We start from the raw sequence: 19427 nt of genomic DNA on the forward strand, positions 1-19427 counted from the left end.
ACCTATATAATTCTGCAAAAATGTCCAACTCTAAATGACATGCATGGGTTGACCGAGGCTTTTTGTTCAATTCGTTTCATATGCAATATTTTAATATGGAAAGTATATATGGTGCACAGTGAATCTCTTTTTATTAGTTGAGTTTCATATTGTATTTTACTTCCATATTCATGATGGCTCCTTTTAGAGAAAGTACCAAGGTACAGCAAAATACACTCTGTATTTCAATATTACAAAGAAACAGCTGTGCAAAACGTGCTCAGAGAAAAGTAGTTTTAAAGATATCCTCGGTTTTTATGTTTAGAGGTTTTTTGTCTACCCTCCCAACCACCAGGGGGCGCTAGTGCTCCTCAACTCCAAACGCCAATTGCAAAAAGATAAAGAGACGAGCAGAAGAAGACGAGAGGGAAGAAGAAGCTCGACCAGTCCTGCGGATACGGGTGTAATTACAAGGGGATAACAGGTAACCGTTTGCGATTAATAACATTTTTTTCTCCGAAGTTTAAACATCCCCTTATAAGCCTAGTTAGCAAACCGCCCATTTCCCCAAATCCGTGTCGACTAGCTACTGGTGAAGAGTCTCAGACTGAGGTGACAAATACGATATGAGATTGTTCTTAAACGTAGCGACAGCTAGCGTCAAACGAAGACTGTCCGAACATGGTAAATGGTTTTCTTTGATATTAACTTTGAATTCAATTTTAATGTTTGCATTTTACTCCCAACTACAAAAGCTTATCTGGACTGTTGAGTTAAATCAGATGCAGTCATTTTAATGTATGCAAGCTATTGAGTATCGGTACATTTCATAATTACATACATAAGTATATACATAGTTACAGTGGGGCAAAAAAGTATTTAATCAGCCACCAATTGTGCAAGTTGTCCCACTTAAAAAGATGAGGAAGGCCTGTAATTTTCATCATACTATGAGACAATGAGGAAAAAATCCAGAAAATCACATTGTCTGATTTTTAAAGATTGTATTTGCAAATTGTGGTGGAAAATAAGTATTTGGTCAATAACAAAGGTTCATTTCAATAATTTTTTATATACCCTCTGTTGGCACTGATGGAGATCAGATGTTTTCTGTAAGTCCTCGTAAGGTTTTCACACACGGTTGCTGGTATTTTGGCCCATTCCTCCATGCCGAGCTCCTCCAGAGCAGTGATGTTTTGGGGCTGTCGCTGAGCAACACCGACTTTCAACTCCCTCCAAAGATTTTCTGGAGGGTTGAGATCTGGAGATTGGCCAGGCCACTCCAGGACCTTGAAATGCTTCTTACAAAGCCACTCCTTCGTTGCCCAGGCGGTGTGTTTGGGATCATTGTCACGCTGAAAGCCCCAGCCACATTTCATCTTCAATGCCCTTGCTGATGGAAGGAGGTTTTCACTCAAAAGCTCACAATACATGGCCCTGTTCATTCTTTCCTTTACACGGATCAGTCGTCCTGGTCCCTTTGCAGAATAACAGCCCCAAAGTATGATGTTTCCACCCCCACGCTTCACAGTAGGTATGGTGTTATTTGGATGCAAGCATTTTTTTCCCCTCCGAACACGACAAGTTGAGCTCTTACCAAAAAAGTTCTACTTTGGTTTCATCTGACCAGAGGACATTCTCCCAAATCTTCTTCTGGATCATCCAAATGCTCTCTGGCAAACTTCAGACGGGCCTGGACATGTACTGGCTTAAGCAGGCGGACACGTCTGGCACTGCAGGATTTGAGTCCCTGGCGGAGTAGTGTTACTGATGGCAGCCTTTGTTACTTTGGTCCCAGCTCTCTGTTCAAACAGGTGCCATTAACACGGGTAACATGTGGAAAACAGAGGAGCCTCTTAAAGTAGAAGCTACAGGCGACCGTGAGAGCCAGAAATCTTGCTTGTTTCTAGGTGACCAAATACTTTTTTTACAAAGGAATTTACTAAGTAATTCATTAAAAATCCTACAATGTAATTTCCTGGATTCTTTTCCCCCATTCTGTCTCTCATAGTTGAAGTGCAACAATGATGAAAATTACAGGCCGTTCTCAGCTGTTTATGTTGGAGAACTTGCACACTTGTTGGCTGACTAAATACTTTTTTTCCCCACTGTATATGAGTTGCTTGGCGAATTAGTGTTGGTAGAAACGGAATTTCTCTTTCTTTTAATGCCAGTTTGTTCCCATTGGTTTTTGAGAATAAGAGAGGAAATAGACTGTTTGGTGATACTTTACCATACATATCGTCTCTTTCTCTTCTGTATTTATTTTTTGTTTTTCCATTCAAACATGCTGTCTTGTTTCTCACAATGCTAATTACCACATGATTTACAGTCAGATTGACCACTCTATTAATTATGATGGATGGTGTTCTCAATAATTCTGTTAAGTTTGTGTAGCTGCTTAGCATTGTAACAGACCCTGGTTTAGAGTCTGTTACTTTCTGTGATTTGTTTTAAGGCAGTAAAGAACAAATGCGTAAGCCACATTTGATTGGCAGGAAAATTAAAAGCCTTCAAATTTTTGTCAAACAGGTGTGTTGTTGCTGGCACTTGGCTCACTATGGCCCAGAACCAGGTCATCCTTCAGTTCCGCTTTGCCTCTTTCGGGGACTCCATGCTGCAGAAGATGAACCTCCTCCGTCATCAGAGACGCTTCTGTGACGTCACTGTACGCATCAACCAGCTGGAATTTCCTGGCCACAAGGTAGTATTTGCCGCTGGCTCATCTTTCTTGAGAGACCAGTTCATCCTTCAGCAGGATTCCAAGGAAGTCCAAATCTCGATGATCCAGGAGGCGAAGGTCGGTCGACAACTTCTGTTGTCCTGCTACACTGGCCAGCTCGAGTTCCCTGAGCTAGAGTTGGTTCATTACCTGACCGTCGCCAGCTTTCTCCAAATGGGCCATATTGTGGAGCAGTGCACTCAGGCCCTCAGCAAGTTTATCAAACCGCAGCTTCCACGCAAACTGGAGGGGGACGTTGTGATGAGGAAGGAGAGGAAGGAGGAGAGTTCACCCTTTCAGGTCTGTAAGGAGAAAGAGCAGGCACAGACCGGCTGCCAGGAGGAGGTCGAGCACATCGAGGACGAGAACAGCGGTGACGACGAGGATGATGACGATGATATAATTATGCAACCTAAATCCCCACTCAAGGTATCGGGCTTGCACTCCAGGCAGGGCATAGGTGAGGGTGACATCACCATTGTAAAGGTGGAGTCTGTGTCTGAAGCCGGCGAACACTCCATCACCAGCCCCCCCGCTGCCCTACGGTCCCCCGAGCCACAGCACTCCCTCATTAACTCCACAGTGGATAGCCGTGGCAGTGAGATGGCAGCACCCCCTGGCGTTTCAGGTTATCCGTTAAGTCCCCCTTCACTGTCGCCCCCTTCAGAGAAGCACAGCGTTCACCAGAGGAACTACGACAAGCCCCTCCAGTGGTACCACCAGTGTCCCAAGTGTTCCCGGATCTTCCGGCAGCTGGAAAATTATGCCAACCACCTGAAGATGCACAAGCTCTTCATGTGCCTCCTGTGTGGAAAGACCTTCACACAGAAAGGCAATCTACACCGACACATGCGCGTCCATGCCGGCATCAAGCCCTTCCAGTGTAAGATCTGCGGGAAGACCTTCACCCAGAAATGCTCTTTACTGGATCACCTGAACCTGCACAGTGGTGACAAGCCCCACCGCTGCAATTACTGTGACATGGTCTTCGCTCACAAGCCAGTTCTCCGCAAGCACCTTAAGCAGATCCACGGTAAAAACAGCTTTGACAACGCTAATGAGGGAAGCCTACACGACGGGGTGGCAGATGAATACGAGCCCTGTGGACCATTTTATTCTATTAAACCAAATCCGTCAGCTCAGTCAAGCATCTCACAGTCCTTTCATCCAATGTGAGACGTTTCCATGTGTATTCAGAGTCAAACTGAGGAATCTGATGCCACCGATATTATCTTTTCAGTAGAAAAGTTTCCCTCGCGTCCACTCTCTCATCAAACTTGTCCAGATGTCGTCAGCTGGACAGCATAAACACAACTCAAGCCTGGTTAACATCTCACTGTAGCTTCATCACTGTGGACTTTTTTTTCCTGATGATTCGTTATTGATGCCTTTTATATAGTACTTGAATTATCAACACTGAAACAGAACTATATATCAGCAGTTTTACCATTTTGTCAGTATGTCTTTTTGTGTGTTTTGTACAAAAAAACCAAACATCTAAATATCTGTATATTGTGTATACAATCTACTGTAGCCTTTTTCTTACCTGTGTATGTCTCCTGGAATTTATAAGGAAAAAACACTTGAAAGCTGGTTGTGTGTTAATATTCTATTGAAAGCTAGCTACATCTTGTTTTGTTAATATGGACTTGGACACCCATGCGTGTTATTGAACCTAGATGTCTCTTTTTGCGGACTGAACTCTAGTGAATGGACAGTCCGCCCAATGTGATGTTTTTTGTTTCTCTTGTACATTAGAGTCTGCCTGTTGTAGCGTTATGAACAATTCTTAAAATAGAGTGGTTTCAGAGTCTTGCTGTTGTGACATGTTTCTCCACCAGTCATACAAATGTTAGTGTATCAGAGAGGAATTACAATAAAGACAATTAATTCATCCACTAAAATGTGTTTTCTTCAATGACTTGTTTAGTATAGTTTTGAGTGAATCGGCACTCGCTTTTACTGTTTTTCAAGAGTATTGTAAATTGTATTACAAGAGTAATTTCCCCTCTGTGAGCTAAAAGCTTATATCATAAGTGGTGAAGTTTGAAAAGCTGTTTTCACTTAATGTAGCATTATGTCTCTTCTGGTATGTTGTGTTCGGGCTTTCGGACGGTCAAAGGAAATGGCAGCAAAGGCTGGAAGCTTGGGGGCAGGATTTAAATAATCATAGTATGGATGGAAAGAGAAACGAAGTAGGAGTTATCATACCTCCTTTGGGTAAATGCACCAACATTTTGTTCAACATGTGCACCAAATCATCCATGTCTGTATGACAAGAAAGTGAGCGCTTATTCTATTCTATCTTTGAGGAGGAATGTGCAAGGAGAGTTCTGGAGATGAGAAGACTGTCAGATAGAGTGATGAGTCTGCAGCTGGAAATTGAAGAAGTGTCGTTCCATGTTGTTTGCGGCTATGCCTTCGAGGAAGGATGCGAGCTTGAAGAGAAGAAATTCCAGAGTGACTTACTTGAAGTGATAGAGAATATCCCCAGAGGCAAGAGAGTGATAATTGCAGTAGACTTCACCGGACATGTTGGTGCAGGCAGCAGAGGTAATGAAAAAATGAGAGGCAGGTTCGGTATCCAGGACAGGAACGCACAGGGACTGATGGTGTTAGACTTTGCATTGGTGTTGTTTTGAATGCGGGAGTTTTGAGAGGGAGAGAAGTGTGTTAAAAGTGGTGCAAGACATGTATGAGAGCTGTAAGACACTGATGAGGTATAGATTTAAGAGAGGAGGCCAAGGTGGAGGTGGCACTGCATCAGCTGTGGAAGAGCTTCTCTTTTTGGGTTACAAGGATGGATAGGGCCAGAAATGAGCCCAGCAGAGGAACGGCACCGCTTAGATGTTTTGGAGATATGCTCAGAGAGGCCAGACTCAGATCGGTTTGGTCATGTACAGAGGAGGGATAGTAAGTATATTGGTAGAAGGATGCTGAGATTGGAACTGCCAGACCAGGAGGCCTAGAGGAAGACTGAAGAGGAGATTTATGGATGGACTGAAAGAGGATGTGAAGTTAGTTGGTGTGAGGGAAGAGGATGCGGGGGGGGGTTATATAAAGGATGGGGATTTGCTGAGGCGACCCCTGAAGGAAGGAGACACACAGTGTTAATTAGTAAAAAAACAACATTAATTACAAAATTAGAGAATTTGTATAATAAAAGAATTACAGTGTCTGATTTTTTTCACAAATGCCACTGCAGTTTAAGGAAAAATCAAATTAAATTGTTTATTTTGCTCAAGGACCCATATGATTCCTTGGCCACACTGGAAATATTCTTGTAACTTTATTATTCAAGAATTCAAAGTGCTGTCAAATGCACAGCAAGGATACGTGTTTCGCCGTACCATGAAATTCTTACTTTGTTGTCCGCAGAGAATGACACACAACATGACAAAAAAAATGACTGCAAATTGTTTGATAACAAACTGTTGCTTTTTAAAAATGCCTTGTCTATTGGGTCATGGTCATCGAGAATATCAAGTCTTTTTTTGGCAATAAATGGGAACAACAGGAAATTAGTGAATAGATCAAAACAACAAAACTCGTGCTATTATTGTGAACCTTTATAAATGTATAATGCGAAGGGTTAAAAAAAAGCCACATCACTTTTCTGCCAAGATACGTCTACATAGTGGTACATTGGTACATTGTGAGCTGAAACGAAAGATAAATAAGTCAGCAGATTACTGACAGGGATGCAGCATTACAAAATAATGCTCATTAAGAAAAGTTCATGATCATCGTGTCAACAAAGTCAGTCGCTGGTTTAGATCAAAAGCTGAGCTCTTTGCAGAAAAACTCTACACAGTGTGGTTGTACATTATCTTCTCTATGCAGCCTTTGAGTGAGTGCCACTGTCAACCCTTGATAATCAGCCCATTTCCCTTCCCAGGCCAATTTAAGATACTGTTTATCAAAAATCGAAAAATTCAGTCGGTGGTTTATTACTGGCAAGCTGATAGCGCATGTTGTGCCAAGGTGCCAAGGTTTTCTAATCTGTGACGAGGTGAGAACAAGATGTCCGCTGCCATCACAACTACACATTCCATTCCTATCTCAGTTAAACACCAGCCATTACACAACAGTTCCAAGAAGGTCGTGTTGAACTGTTTTTCTTGTAATTCTAATTTTTCGGCGAATGTTGTCCATGCTTCGAACTAGTCAACAGAAGAGTCTCGTTGGGTTGGCTCGCCACCTGAATCAGAATAACCAAAAAATGTGTAAAAATATGGAAATCTCATTGATAGACAAAATCACAGTATTCTGGTTTCACACACATTTCTTTACTGGAAAAGACAAAACCGCACTCGCCACTAGAACAGGATCAAACACTGGCAGGCCTGCTGCTTGACCCCAGTTTAAAATTTCCCTGCTCAGTTTGTAAGTAATATCTCCCAGTTTTCAGTAAACAGAACAAAATGTTTTAATCATGACTGCCAGCATATACAAGAGAGACGAGTATAAACAAACCTCAATTTGGGAGTGCACCTTCAGTAGCGTACCTATGTTTTCTCGCTTGTTTCTGCCAGCTGCAGAGAATCAGTCCTGAGCTCGCGTCCAATGTTGACCGCGTACCTGTGGGTCCACCTATTATCATTTTCAGATGAAGTCCAAGTTATTTCAAAGCATCGTTATCCTGACGTTTATCTCTTTTTATTATGTAATTTGCACTCGGGGGCTACATGCATTCCTAATCCTGCATGCTAAAAATGTCACTTGTTTTTGCATTGAATTTTGTCTTTCTCATTATTTTTAATTCTACTGTGAATGTCGTTGTGACGTGTTGAGGGAAGACTTGCGGAAGAATCTTTCTGGGATCCTTTGCTTCAGCAGCTGGAACTTGGCGTCCTGTGTTTGAGCACTTGAGCCCCAGTGTTTATGGGGATATCCTGTACAGGTGTGCATGTGATGCGCTAAAACCATACGATACTTCTTCCTACATGATGGGACAGCCGAACATTGTTCGTGTCTGTTGCATGGTTTTTAACCTATGCATTCATTATACAGCAAAATTGTTGAAAAACGTATTCCTCTTCTCTGTTTGCCTGCTGCAACCCTGGCTCATCACATTATGTTAATGCAAGATATAGCAGGATATAAATAAATTTACAAAGCAAAAATTCTGTTGAATATTGTGAGACCCAAATGTCTTCAAGTTTTTAAAGTTTTAAAACAAGGCATTCCCTGGGAAGTACTGGGTTGATATGGTTATGGATAAGATAGTTCCAAATCATACTTTTCAATGAGGTGCACTCGAGTGTACAATTTTCATTGACAGATATAATGACGACAGCCCCTCTGGTGTCAAACTCACAAAATGAAGCGCAACCATTTCACTTTAAACACACTCAAACGTGTAAGCACATAACATTATCCCCCTCAGTGATAATAATTGTAAAGGGGAAATGTTTAGAATCAATGTGCATTAATATTTCGAAATGAAATTGCCACTAATCAATGACTGATACGCTGCAGTGTGGCCTCCCATCCACTAGATGGCGCAATACATTGATTCACATTGCACCGATTAATTTACCGTAGAACAAGAACAGGGGCGGAAGCAGTCTGGCATCGTCTCAGTGTCTCTGCCCGTGAACATTTCTCTCCCAACCGATCGCCTACTTTAACATTTCATCGATGAATGTGTGGTGGGTTGTCGGCGTTTTAGCTTCGCGGCGGAAACAGACTATAAGTGAGTGGTGTTAGCCGGGTGGATACACTTCCGGCGGCGCAGCTTTTTGGTCATAGTTTAGCATCGATGAGGAAGAGCAGCCCCAATTTATGTGCCGTCAACAAGTCTGAGAAGCTCCAAGTAACTTAGCTAGGTGGCCGCCGGACCGGTGAGAAAGAGCAGCAGGATGACAGGTGAGTGACAACTTTTCTTTTTATAGAAATAACTTGAATCAAGTGCTAATCCGCTGGGGTTTTCTCAGAGGATGTCGTCCTGCTGAACGTTCCTGTCATCCGGCAGCTCTACCACTGGGACTGTGGCTTAGCCTGCTCCAGAATGGTCCTCAAGTAAGTGCTCGTTTAAAAATGCAGAGGAAAAACCGCGACATAAATGTGAAGATCGAAGCTTTGAGTGATATGACACGATGATACGGGTGATATGACCCGCAAGATCAGCATTTATCCTATATTTTGGGTTTCACATTGTCAAAACAATAGGGTAAAAGGCTCGAAGAAACTGGCAGTCACCTCAGACTGATCAGAGCAGTACAATTAGTAACAAAAACATCAACAACATGGAAATTCAGCCAGCACTCAGCAGATCCAATGTGTTTGATTGTATTTTTTGATTGCACAGTACTGATAGAAGGCCTTACGTGTGTCCCAATGTGACATTTTTCATCAAAGAGCCCAAGGTCTGATTACCCGATTTTGCAGATATCTCCATCCGATCAGCGATGAAGCGTTCCAGAGAGCTTGCTGGGAGCTGAAGATGACCGAGAGCGTGTGGACTATAGACCTAGCTTATCTCATGTGCCATCTAGGTATCAAGCACTGCTTCTGCACACAGACTCTGGGTGTTGACAAGGGCTTTAGAAATCAGGTAATATGCGGAGCCAAATGTATTTAATCTGCTGAAAGACTAACTTTCTGTAAAGGCTAAGAGTGTTATTCCCCCCCCTTCGGCTCTGCAGTCCTTTTATAAGAAACATTTTGATACGGAAGAGGACAGGGTGAACGAGCTTTTCCTCAACGCGGAAAAGAAAGGTGTGGTGGTTAAGAAAAGGTGAGTGTCTTTGTTTAAGTCTCAAACCTTTTTCCCCCCTTCCATTTCAAGCAAACTTTGAGTTGTTTTTGGGTGTCCCTGCACAGCTCTGTGACCATTCAGGAGATCGAGACGCACCTGGAAGAGAGCCACGTTGCTATAGTGCTTGTCAACGCCGTGGTCCTCACATGCGAACTCTGCTCTTCGCCTGTCAAATACTGCTGCTTCCTGCCTGTAGGCCAGAAGTGTTTCTGCAGGAAGCCAGATTACCAGGGTCATTTTGTGGTGGTGTGTGGCTTCAACAGGACCACTGGCTGCATCTTCTACAACAACCCCGCCTACTCTGACAGTGAGTCATCACAGACATGAGTGGGTTGATACCATAGCTCTGTCAGTTTTATATTTTCGAACTACAAAGGTGTCTACTGACATTGAACAGACACAGAAAAATACTTCTCTAAAAGTTTTTTTTTCAAATAGTCACCCTGTCTGCAGGGTTTTCTGTGTCTACTTTTCCTAAACATGTGGTGTTTTGTCTTTTCTGTCAAGTGCACTTTAAAAATAACCGAAAATTTTCGGAGTCTAACATGTTAGGACTTTAAGACATAAATCTGTATCATTAATTTCCACAATCTCACATGAAAAACCCATCACTGCCACAAACCTTACACCCTCCTCCAATGGCAGAATTATATTATTTGCACTCAATTCTAGCATAGATTTTGTACAGCAGTTATGTTAAAATTGTCCTGTACCTGTGTGTGTGCGTGTGTGATTTTGTATGTGTGCGTGTGTGTTTTTGTGTGTGCATGTGTTTGCGCGCGTACGTCTTTGTGTCATCCTGTCCGCTCTGTCAGTCTCCACTTCAAGATTGAAGGTAGTGAAGGGGTTTTCAGACACTACTAAAAAGTTAGCAATTTCAGTGCTCAAAATATTGCAATTTTAATGACATGAAACTGTGTGTGTGTGTGTGTGTGTGCGTTTGTGTGTGTGTTTGTGTGAAGGGGTGTGCTGCACGAGTGTCAGCAACTTCGAGGAGGCCCGGAGGAGTTATGGGACGGACGAGGACATCCTGTTTGTCTACAAGGAGAGCTGATGGTGCACGGAGCTGGACATCGTCAGCGGTGCGTCGTCTAGTGATATCATAGCGTAGGTGTGGACACGTGACCCAGGCCGTCACAATGTGTGACTAACCCCACCCCCTCCCACCCGGCCTCCGTCTCCGGTGCTAATGAGTCCAGACACTCACCTGAGAGACACTCACGCGCCCGGGTCCGCCCTCACACACTGACACCACATGGCCTGTGAAGGAAGGACAGCTGGGAGGCTCAACAGCCCATTATCACGTTGAGTTTAATGATATTTTCGTCACTTATTCAAGCAGATGGTGTTGTTAAAAAGGAATGGACTACCGAAATCTCGTGAAGGGGATTGCAGACTGCAATGGATGTAATATATCGGAATTATCAGGAATAATTCAGGGCTCATAGTGAAATCTTTGTCTAATTTAAATGCTGGGTCAGAGCTGAGGATAAAATCCTGTCAGGTTCATCTCCACCTGATCTAGTTTACCAAGAACCCTCCTTTCCCCTCTTGTGGAAGAGCAATGCATTAATTCACCCAAAACACAAAAAAAAATATTTTTTTTGAATAAAAGATATCTAATCTCTTTATACTTTCCATCTCGAGTGAACGAGGTGGGGATTTCAGAGATGTAAGATTCAGGAATCAGGAACTTCAAAGATTTAAACACTTCATCAAAACACGCTCACCTTTGCTTGGAGGATGTTCAAATCTCAAACAGTTCACTTATTTTGAATAGTTAAAAAAAAAACACATTTATTTTGCCACGCTCTAATTCTGAGATGATCACACTTTTTTGTGAAGTAAACGGCAAAAATGTTTGGGGTGAATGAATGCATTCAGCTTCCCTAATTCAGTAACACTCTAATGTGACGATTTCTACAGGGAATTAAAATGGAAGCGCAGATGGTTTGAAAGTCTCAGGAAATTCATGCTCTAAAGAGTTGCGTGTGAATCCAGTAACAGAACTAGTTAAAATGCAATACTTCACACTCAGGCTGTGCAAAGACTGTGCCTGCAGAAGAACATGGATGCTTGACGAACACAAAAAGAAGAGGTTTAGCTATGTGATTGTTCGAAGTGACTAGACGGTCTCCGCATGTTATATTTTGATAATAGGTCATTATGTTATTTAATTAAAAACATTTTATCATGAGAGTTTTCTTGAATTAATGGCTTATGAGGTGAACAAATAATGCGTTTAAACTTTATTGATCCTATCTAGAGTGTCACTACACTTTTTTATAGTGCGATTGAAGGACTTGATCACTGAACCTGTTAGTCTTTTTTTTTTTTTTTCCTCAGAATTCAAGTGAGGAATCTCCCACACCACATGTACACAAAAGTCCAGGGGAATCAATTAGGCCAGAGTAATGTGGACTAATGTATAACAGTATGTACAAGTTAACTATCACCAACAATGGCAAGCAGGAAAATCAACTTTTTTTTGGTTTCTTGCAGGTTTTGAGGTCATTTTTAGGTCATTTTGGGCAGCACTTCATACTGTACCTATATACTCTTTTAATCCTCCCTGTACTTGCTGAAACTGCCAATCAATGTACTTTTAATCAGCCAGATTTGAGGAAATATTTCAGAACGTCATCATGACAGCTGATCCACTATTTTGAATGGGGGGGTAAAAGATTCAGATAATTGATGAATTTCAGTAGACTGCAGAAGTCTGGAATCAACCAAAATGCTGTATTATTTCCTGTGTTCTTTTATTAGCTTGTGTCCAGATGAAATGGAACCAGAGGTATTTTAGATACTGTATTATAAAACACAAACGCCACCAATAAACACTTGTAAAAGGTGTCAGCAGTCAGTGGACAAACATCTACTCCTTCACTATGTTTGGTTTGAAGTCGTGCCTGACAGCCTCTGTGAGATGTTTTGCATACTCAGGGTATCTCCCGGTCATCTGTAAGCACAATAGGATATGACACTTCAGCTCCACTTACAGGTTGTGCATTTGATATTGTAATATTAATCTGTTGATATTGGACTTTTTGCATTATAAATATTGCTTTCAGCTCCAAACGGCAGTCCTGTCAGTCTGTATTACACACAATATGCAATGCAAACAACCTTCTGATGGCTGCAGGGAATGGTACTGATGACACCCTCATGATACACAAAGATCAGTTTACCTTAAAACTCCATTTGTCGCTGATTTGTCGGTTCAAGTTGAGATCGAGTTCCACCACCAGCAGTCCGTCCCGCGTCCTGGAGAGACCCGGGGTGCGGCTCCCGTCGGGGGCGGCCACATAGCTGGAGCCATAGAAGTGCCCAAAGTCATGATGAGCTACAGCCGACAAAGTGGAAATAAATGTTTCACCTTGTCAATAACGACAAACCGAGAGAAAAAAATATGAAGCTTCAAAAGACAATGAAAGGCAAGAGATTTGTATAGTCAAGTCATATCCATCAAATATTTATAATTTTCTCTGTCATGAAACCCCACAGGCTCAATGCTTTGAACGTGTTCTACCTTTTTTTCCATCACCAGATGTAAACTCGCTTGTGAAGTGCTCCTGCGTAGAACACAAGTGCCTTTGTTACATTTCAGATTTCAAATGAATATAAAAAAATAACCATCACTTTATTATGACACATTACATGTGTGTGTGTATATACATGTGTCTATAAATATATACACACACATATATGTATATATACAGGACTGTCTCAGAAAATATAGAATATTGTGATAAAGTTCTTTATCTTCTGTAATGCAATTACAAAAACAAAAATGTCATACATTCTGGATTCATTACAAATCAACTGAAATTTTGCAAGCCTTTTTTTATTTTAATATTCCTGATTATGGCTTACATCTTAAGAAAACTCAAAAATCTTACCTCAAAATATTAGAACACCATGAAAAAGTAATTTTTGTTTTTTTAATTGCATTACAGAAGATAAAGAACTTTATCACAATATTCAAATTTTCTGAGACAGTCCTGTATATATATCTATATACATATTAATCTGTTTACTTTTTGTATGCCTTTTATTAACAAGCAGGTCAATATAGTTATTTGACAAATACTGGTGTAATCCGTGTGTGTGTGTGTGTGTGTGTGTGTGTGTGTGTGTGTGTGTGTGTGTGTGTATGTGTGTGTGTGTGTGTCACTCACCGTCCCGACTCGGTTGATGGCACAGGTAAAACAATGGTTAGCAATTGCTGCGTTCCTGGCCTCGATTGGCCACATGGGCTCACTGCACAAAACACACACTTCTGTTAATTATCTACATAACTATACGATTACCAGCAATAATAAGAATGTCGTGAATGATAATATTTATAGGATGCACTTTCAGAATTTAGTAAATGTCGTCCTGCGCGAGCAGGGTCTCCTACCTCAGGGCTCCTACAGTTGCAGATGGGTTAAAGATGATCTCGGCCCCATTCATGCTGAACATGAACCAGTTGAGAGGGTGATGTCGGCCATAGCAGATGTTGACAGCGATCCTTCCAAACTGAGTTTGGAAAACCGTGTGGCCGGTGTCGCCTTCCATATAATACGTGGACTGCACGCAAAGAAGATTGAGATGTTAGTCCGGTGCTTTAACGTTGGAATAGATCATTCCCCATAGGGGGGAACGCTGACCTCATTAAAGTCCCCGATCCTGGGAATGTGGTTCTTCCGACTTTTTCCCAACACACGCCCGGAGTTGGAGATCACCACCGCCGTGTTCCACAGTGTGCCGTGCATCTCGTCGCGCTCCAGGATTGGAGAAATTACCACCATGTTGTACTTTTTGGCGAGCTAAGTAGAGAGTTACAGCATCAGCAGGTTTGATCGAGTCAGATGTTCCGGCGGGTAGGGGTTCTGGGTCACCTCCTGGCAGAAACGGGTCGTGTTTCCTCCTTCTGCAGACTCGGCGAACTCCGTCCACGGCTCTTTCTCTCGGGTGCAGAAAGCGAAGGGCATGGCTGCGCGCAGCACAAGGCGGGTTATTGTCGCGCGACATTTCAGAGCGATCATTTGTTCCAACCTGAGAGTGAACTCACTCCATGTCTCCTGGAAGCAGACGATGTTCACGCCACACATGGCGGCCACCTCCACCATCTCACCCACCCGGCCGTGCATGGCGCTTATCTGCAGGGGGGGGGACAATCAGACGGTTTCACCCCAATGCTCAACGGCGAACCATGCGTGAATCTCCCTGCGCACGACCCCCACCCCGACCTGATCCAGGATGGAGGCGTCGGTGGGCAGGACGATGCGATGCTGGATGAGTCCCACCCGGACTCTTCTGGGGGGCCTCAGCTGCTCCTGGGCCGCCTCAAACCCGGACCCCCTCAGCTCAAAGTCCCGTTCCGAGGCGGCTTCGACAGCACATAACGGAAGGTCCAACTTCCTGGAACAAGAATCGCGTACACACCGATTCCTTGTATTGTCTGAGCTCAGCGTTCGATTCAATGATGGGATGATGGAGCCTGTCTGACGGGTCTGGGATTCCTTATGCGGAATCTGTCATTTGCTGCCTTCATGTAAAACCAGAGGAGGAGGAAACCTGAGCCTGATGTTTGTTGAAAACGAAAATGTTGACAGATGTAAACTTACTAAAATATTGAATGAGTATATCGAGAGATAGATAGATAGAGTTAGTCCCGGAAATATTCGGACAGTGACACAAGTTTTGTTATTTTTAGCTGTTTACGAAAACATATTCAGGATAGAATTACATAATCAATATGGGCTTAAAGTGCAGACTCTCAGCTATAATTTGAGAGTATTCACCTCCAAATTGTAGCAAGGGTTTAGGAATTACAGCTCTTTAATACGTAGCTGCCTCTTTTTCAAGGGACCAAAAGTAACTGGACAATTGACTCAGAAAGCTGCAAAAACATAGCAAGGCTGCATGGGCTCTTCCCTCAGTAACCTGTCATCAATGAAGCAGTTTAAAGGTGTGGAGTTGATTCCAGGTGTGACGTTTGCATTTGGAAGTTGTTGCTGTGAACACACAACATACGGTCAAAGAAGCTCTCAATGGAGGAGAAACAGACCATCCTGAGATTGGAAAAAAAGAAGAAATCCATCAGAGGGATAGCAGAAATGTCAGGAGTGGCCAAATTAACATTTTGGTACATTCTGAGAAAAAAAAAGTTCACTGGTGAGCTTGAGAACTCAAAAAGTCCTGGACGTCCATGGAAGACAACAGTGGTGGATGATCGCAGAATCCTTTACATGTTGAAGAAAAATCCCTTCACAACATCCACTCAAGTGAAGAACACTCTCCAGGAAGTAGGTGTATCAGTATCTAAGTCTACCATAAAGAGAAGACTTCATGAGAGTAAATGCAAAGTATTCACCATAAGGTGCAAACCATTAATCTGCCTCAGAAATATAAAAAGGCCAGAATTGATTTTGCCAAAAAACACCTAAAGAAGCCAGCCCAGTTCTGGATCAGCATTCTTCGGACAGATGAGACTAAGATCAACCTGTACCAGAATGATGGGAAGTTTGGAGAAGAATTGGAACAGCTCATGATCCAAAGCACACCACATCTTCTGTAAAACATGGTGGAGGCAGTGTGATGGCATGGGCATGCATGGCTTCCAATGGCACTTGTGTTTATTGACGATGTGACAAAAGACAGAGGCGGCTGGATGAGTTCTGCAGCGTTTAGGGATTTACTTTCTGCTCCGATTCAGCCAAATGCAGCAAAGTTGATTGGATGATCCTTCCCAGTACAGATGGACAATGATCCGAAACATACTGCAAGAGCAACCCAGGAGTTTTTTAAAGCGAAGAAGTGGAAAATTCTGCAATGGCCGAGTACATCACCAGATGTCAACCCAATTGAGCATGCATTTCACTTGCTCAAGGCAAAACTGAAGGCAGAAAGACCCACAGACAAGCAACAACTGAAGACAGCTGCAGTAAAGGCCTGGCAAAGCATCACAAAGGAGGAAACCCAGCATTTGGTGACGTCCATGGGTTCCAGACTTCAGGCAGTCATTGCCTGCAAAGGATTCTCAACAACATATTGAAAAGTAACATTTTACTTAGGGTTATGTTTATTTGTCCAATTACTTGAAATGAGCAGTGTGGAAAAAAAAGCTACAATACCTACATGTTTAATTATCTACTCATATTCGACCCCTTGAATTAAACCTTAAAGTCTGCACTTCAATTCTGTTGCCGTTGTGTCATTTCAATTCCAATGTGGTCCAAATCATGAAGGTTGTGTCACTGGGCCTAACTGTAGATCGATAGAGATAAATATTACACTGTTACTACATTTACACTATTGTCATATTGTTATTAAATATACAGACAATTTTTTCACATTTACTGTCAATGAAAACCCATCACATAATGATGATAAGTCCTTCATTTTGTATCTTCCTGACACTTTGGGACAGCATGCAGTTGGGCCGTAGCTTCAATTAAATCAGAACAATATATCTATCATTAGCAATTGATGAAGAACAATCTATACTATTGTAAAACTGAAAAACATTAATTTTTGTTGCTTTATTTTGAATGACTTGTCACTATTTAAACAACAACAAGGGTTGAATTTCATTCAGTGTTTCCCATACAAATATTTCAGATTTTATACTCATTCTTCTTAATGGTATTCCACCGAAATCCAAAAACGGCTTGATGACAATGTTTAAATGATTTATATAATGTGAGTTTGTGATTAAATGAAGTCCCTGCTGTCCCTGGGCTTCCTGGATCCCATGGGTTTAATGCTGTTATCTGGATTTCTTTTGTACACATGTATGAAAAGCCTGATTTTTCTCCAGTGTTTCACTCATTTGCCTGATCGTCTAAGCAACAATTATTTGTTCTTCTTTGAGGTATCTATATTTTCTGGATTTTAAAGCATTCCTCATTTGTCTGTTCACAGGTCAAAGGTTAGGATTGTGGAAACTAAAGGGGGGGGTCAAGCAAAACCGAGCAAAGTCCACCTGTGAATAATAATTGACCAGAGACAAACCCGGTTTGTTAAATGTGAGAAAAAAATAAAGGAACGTGTCAGATTACTGAGCTCAAACTGAATGTGACTCACGTCGTTTCCTTCCCGAACAGGATTCGTTTGACCTGGGCCAGCTCAGCCGGCGGGAGGTGCGTCTCCAGACTCTTCTCCAGTGACTCCAACTCGGACATTCCTGCGACCTCTCCGCCGTTCAGCCAAGATGAGCCGCCTCTCGTCACTTTTCATATATATGGAGGTTTTTTGTTTTCTTTTTAAACCCTCCCACCACCGCGTCAATCTTACACGGCCTATCTACAGGTCAAACTGCCTGCTGGTACTGCCAGAAACAGGTCCCAATTTTTTTTAATCCTCAAAAAGAAAGGGAAAGTGAATATATGCAAGAGAAAATAACAATACCCTCTAATTTTTTTTTTTGTTATGAGGCCGTCAGACAAAATCTGAAGGGGTAGACCAGTGGTTCCTAAACTACAATACCAGAGATGCATTATGATTTTTTTATTTCATTCTGGCCACGTAATTGTGACTTGTACACGCACAGAACGTAACATTTTATTCCACCCCTCTGCAGTCTGTGCCTTATCTGAAACCCATTACACAAAAAAATAGATAAGTCCTGAACACACCTGTCAAATAACACGGAATAATGGTGAAAAGATTAGGTACGAGGAAAATAGATACAGAATGCAGGGTATTTAACCTGCAGTGGACAAACGATTATTTTTTGTTCAATTCAAAGAAAAGGCTGTTTGTCTCATCTGTCAAGAGATGAGAAAAGACATTATTCAGTAGTAATGTTGTTATTTATTTTCTGATCTTTTTTTCCTGTCAAGATCTCAGAAAGGGTTAAATTTCGATTATGCGTTGCTTTCTGGAAAACAATTAATGTTTACATTTAGACACCTCTGCGATCGTCACACTTTTTGTCACAAACTGGCCCGGACCCCCGTCAGAGAAGAGAAAAGTTATTTGGCCCTTGCAGGAGAAGGTTTGGGGACCCCTGGGGTCTTCACAAAAGACAATACGACTCACTAAATATACTTCACACGGCAACATTACAGGAAGCGGCGCAATAAATTCAGAAGATGTGTTCAACACTCAAGCCAAAACTATAAGAAAAATTGAAAAGCTATCATGAAATATTTCACCATCCGTGAAATATTTCCTGGAATATTTTGCTTCGCCATAAACACTTGTTTCTATATATTAAATTACATTTTTTAAGTCATGTGCTTGTACCATGTACACAAAAGTTCTTCAACTGACTTTTTGTTTTCATACTCTTGTGCACTCCTTATCTTTCACTTGGTACTTACGACCTTAAGACACTTTATAGTTTTCAATTACTACTCAAGACACTATATAGTTTATTTGTATTCTCCCCTTTTTTTTTTTAACTTTTTACTGTTTATACAATTTTCTACTACTATTTATTATTGTTATCTTTTTGTTGTAACTTTGGCCCAACAATTTCCTTCGGGATAAACAAAGTTGTTTCTATTCTCTTATTATTCTCTTATTCTTATTGACCTGTTGATAAAGCACATATACTAAATAATAAAAGGTTGCGTGGCAAAACTGTCATACTAAAATTGTACCACTAGATGTCGCTGTTTCACCAAGAGCCGCGAATACAGCCCTTAAGGAAAGGAGAAAACAGTTTATAAAAAATCCCGGACTTCATTCCTCAAGATAAGGGTTTCTTTACTGGAGGGAAATCGGCCTCTGAAAATGATCCGTCTTTCTGCACTTTCCTGTAATTTGAGGCTTTATCATAGGGGTGTCAAACTCATTTTGGTCCAGGGGCAACATACTTAGTAACACTAAATCCAAATTTTTCCTTTGTTTAAGTGTAGAGGAAGTACACAGGTAAATTATCAAAATCTTTATATGTCATGAGCTGTTCCTCTAAAAAATACATGGCGAATTGATATCAAGAATTAATATTAAAAAAGAATTGAT

General features: G+C 41.7%; 3 protein-coding genes across 4 annotated transcripts; 2 read left to right on the forward strand and 1 right to left on the reverse strand.

Moving 5' to 3' along the window:
• Positions 1–389: 389 nt before the first annotated feature.
• On the forward strand, positions 390–4605 carry zbtb26 (zinc finger and BTB domain containing 26). Of its 2 annotated transcripts, none has more exons than XM_086169573.1 (2): positions 390–463; positions 2512–4605. In XM_086169573.1, exon 2 carries the CDS (start codon positions 2540–2542, stop codon positions 3875–3877), a length of 1338 nt encoding a protein of 445 aa, XP_086025699.1. In that variant the 5' UTR covers positions 390–463; positions 2512–2539; the 3' UTR covers positions 3878–4605. The 2 variants fall into 2 exon arrangements, with proteins under 2 accessions (XP_086025699.1, XP_086025700.1); XM_086169574.1 differs by lacking the exon at positions 390–463 and adding an exon at positions 474–663.
• A 3653-nt stretch (positions 4606–8258) lies between these two features.
• On the forward strand, positions 8259–11663 carry gucd1 (guanylyl cyclase domain containing 1). The gene is made up of 6 exons (XM_086169469.1): positions 8259–8572; positions 8641–8725; positions 9095–9260; positions 9352–9443; positions 9530–9771; positions 10427–11663. Exons 1-6 carry the CDS (start codon positions 8566–8568, stop codon positions 10516–10518), a joined length of 684 nt encoding a protein of 227 aa, XP_086025595.1. The 5' UTR covers positions 8259–8565; the 3' UTR covers positions 10519–11663.
• A 545-nt stretch (positions 11664–12208) lies between these two features.
• upb1 (ureidopropionase, beta) lies at positions 12209–17695 on the reverse strand. The gene is made up of 10 exons (XM_086169468.1): positions 17541–17695; positions 14702–14873; positions 14524–14611; positions 14351–14445; positions 14120–14278; positions 13870–14039; positions 13646–13727; positions 12997–13039; positions 12656–12810; positions 12209–12426 (listed from the first exon to the last, which is right to left on the reverse strand). Exons 1-10 carry the CDS (start codon positions 17636–17638, stop codon positions 12343–12345), a joined length of 1146 nt encoding a protein of 381 aa, XP_086025594.1. The 5' UTR covers positions 17639–17695; the 3' UTR covers positions 12209–12342.
• Positions 17696–19427: the final 1732 nt, after the last annotated feature.

Source organism: Fistularia commersonii, chromosome 22 (genome assembly GCF_037954325.1).
Source record: "Fistularia commersonii isolate RoL2024-O1a breed Wild chromosome 22, RoL_Fcom_v1.0, whole genome shotgun sequence".
Taxonomy (NCBI): domain Eukaryota; kingdom Metazoa; phylum Chordata; class Actinopteri; order Syngnathiformes; family Fistulariidae; genus Fistularia; species Fistularia commersonii.

What these genes read in the sequence shown, in the direction of transcription:
- upb1 (XM_086169468.1), bottom strand. Translation starts at nt 17,638, where the DNA reads ATGTCCGAGTTGGAGTCACTGGAGAAGAGTCTGGAGACGCACCTCCCG. An exon ending in CGACCCGTTTCTGCCAGGAG is followed by an intron (nt 14,279 to 14,350) that starts GTGACCCAGAAC and finishes CTCTCTACTTAG; the next exon opens with CTCGCCAAAAAGTACAACAT. An exon ending in GCAACTGTAGGAGCCCTGAG is followed by an intron (nt 13,728 to 13,869) that starts GTAGGAGACCCT and finishes TGTTTTGTGCAG; the next exon opens with TGAGCCCATGTGGCCAATCG.
- gucd1 (XM_086169469.1), top strand. An exon ending in ACAAGGGCTTTAGAAATCAG is followed by an intron (nt 9,261 to 9,351) that starts GTAATATGCGGA and finishes TCGGCTCTGCAG; the next exon opens with TCCTTTTATAAGAAACATTT. An exon ending in GGTGTGGTGGTTAAGAAAAG is followed by an intron (nt 9,444 to 9,529) that starts GTGAGTGTCTTT and finishes GTCCCTGCACAG; the next exon opens with CTCTGTGACCATTCAGGAGA.
- zbtb26 (XM_086169573.1), top strand. Translation starts at nt 2,540, where the DNA reads ATGGCCCAGAACCAGGTCATCCTTCAGTTCCGCTTTGCCTCTTTCGGG.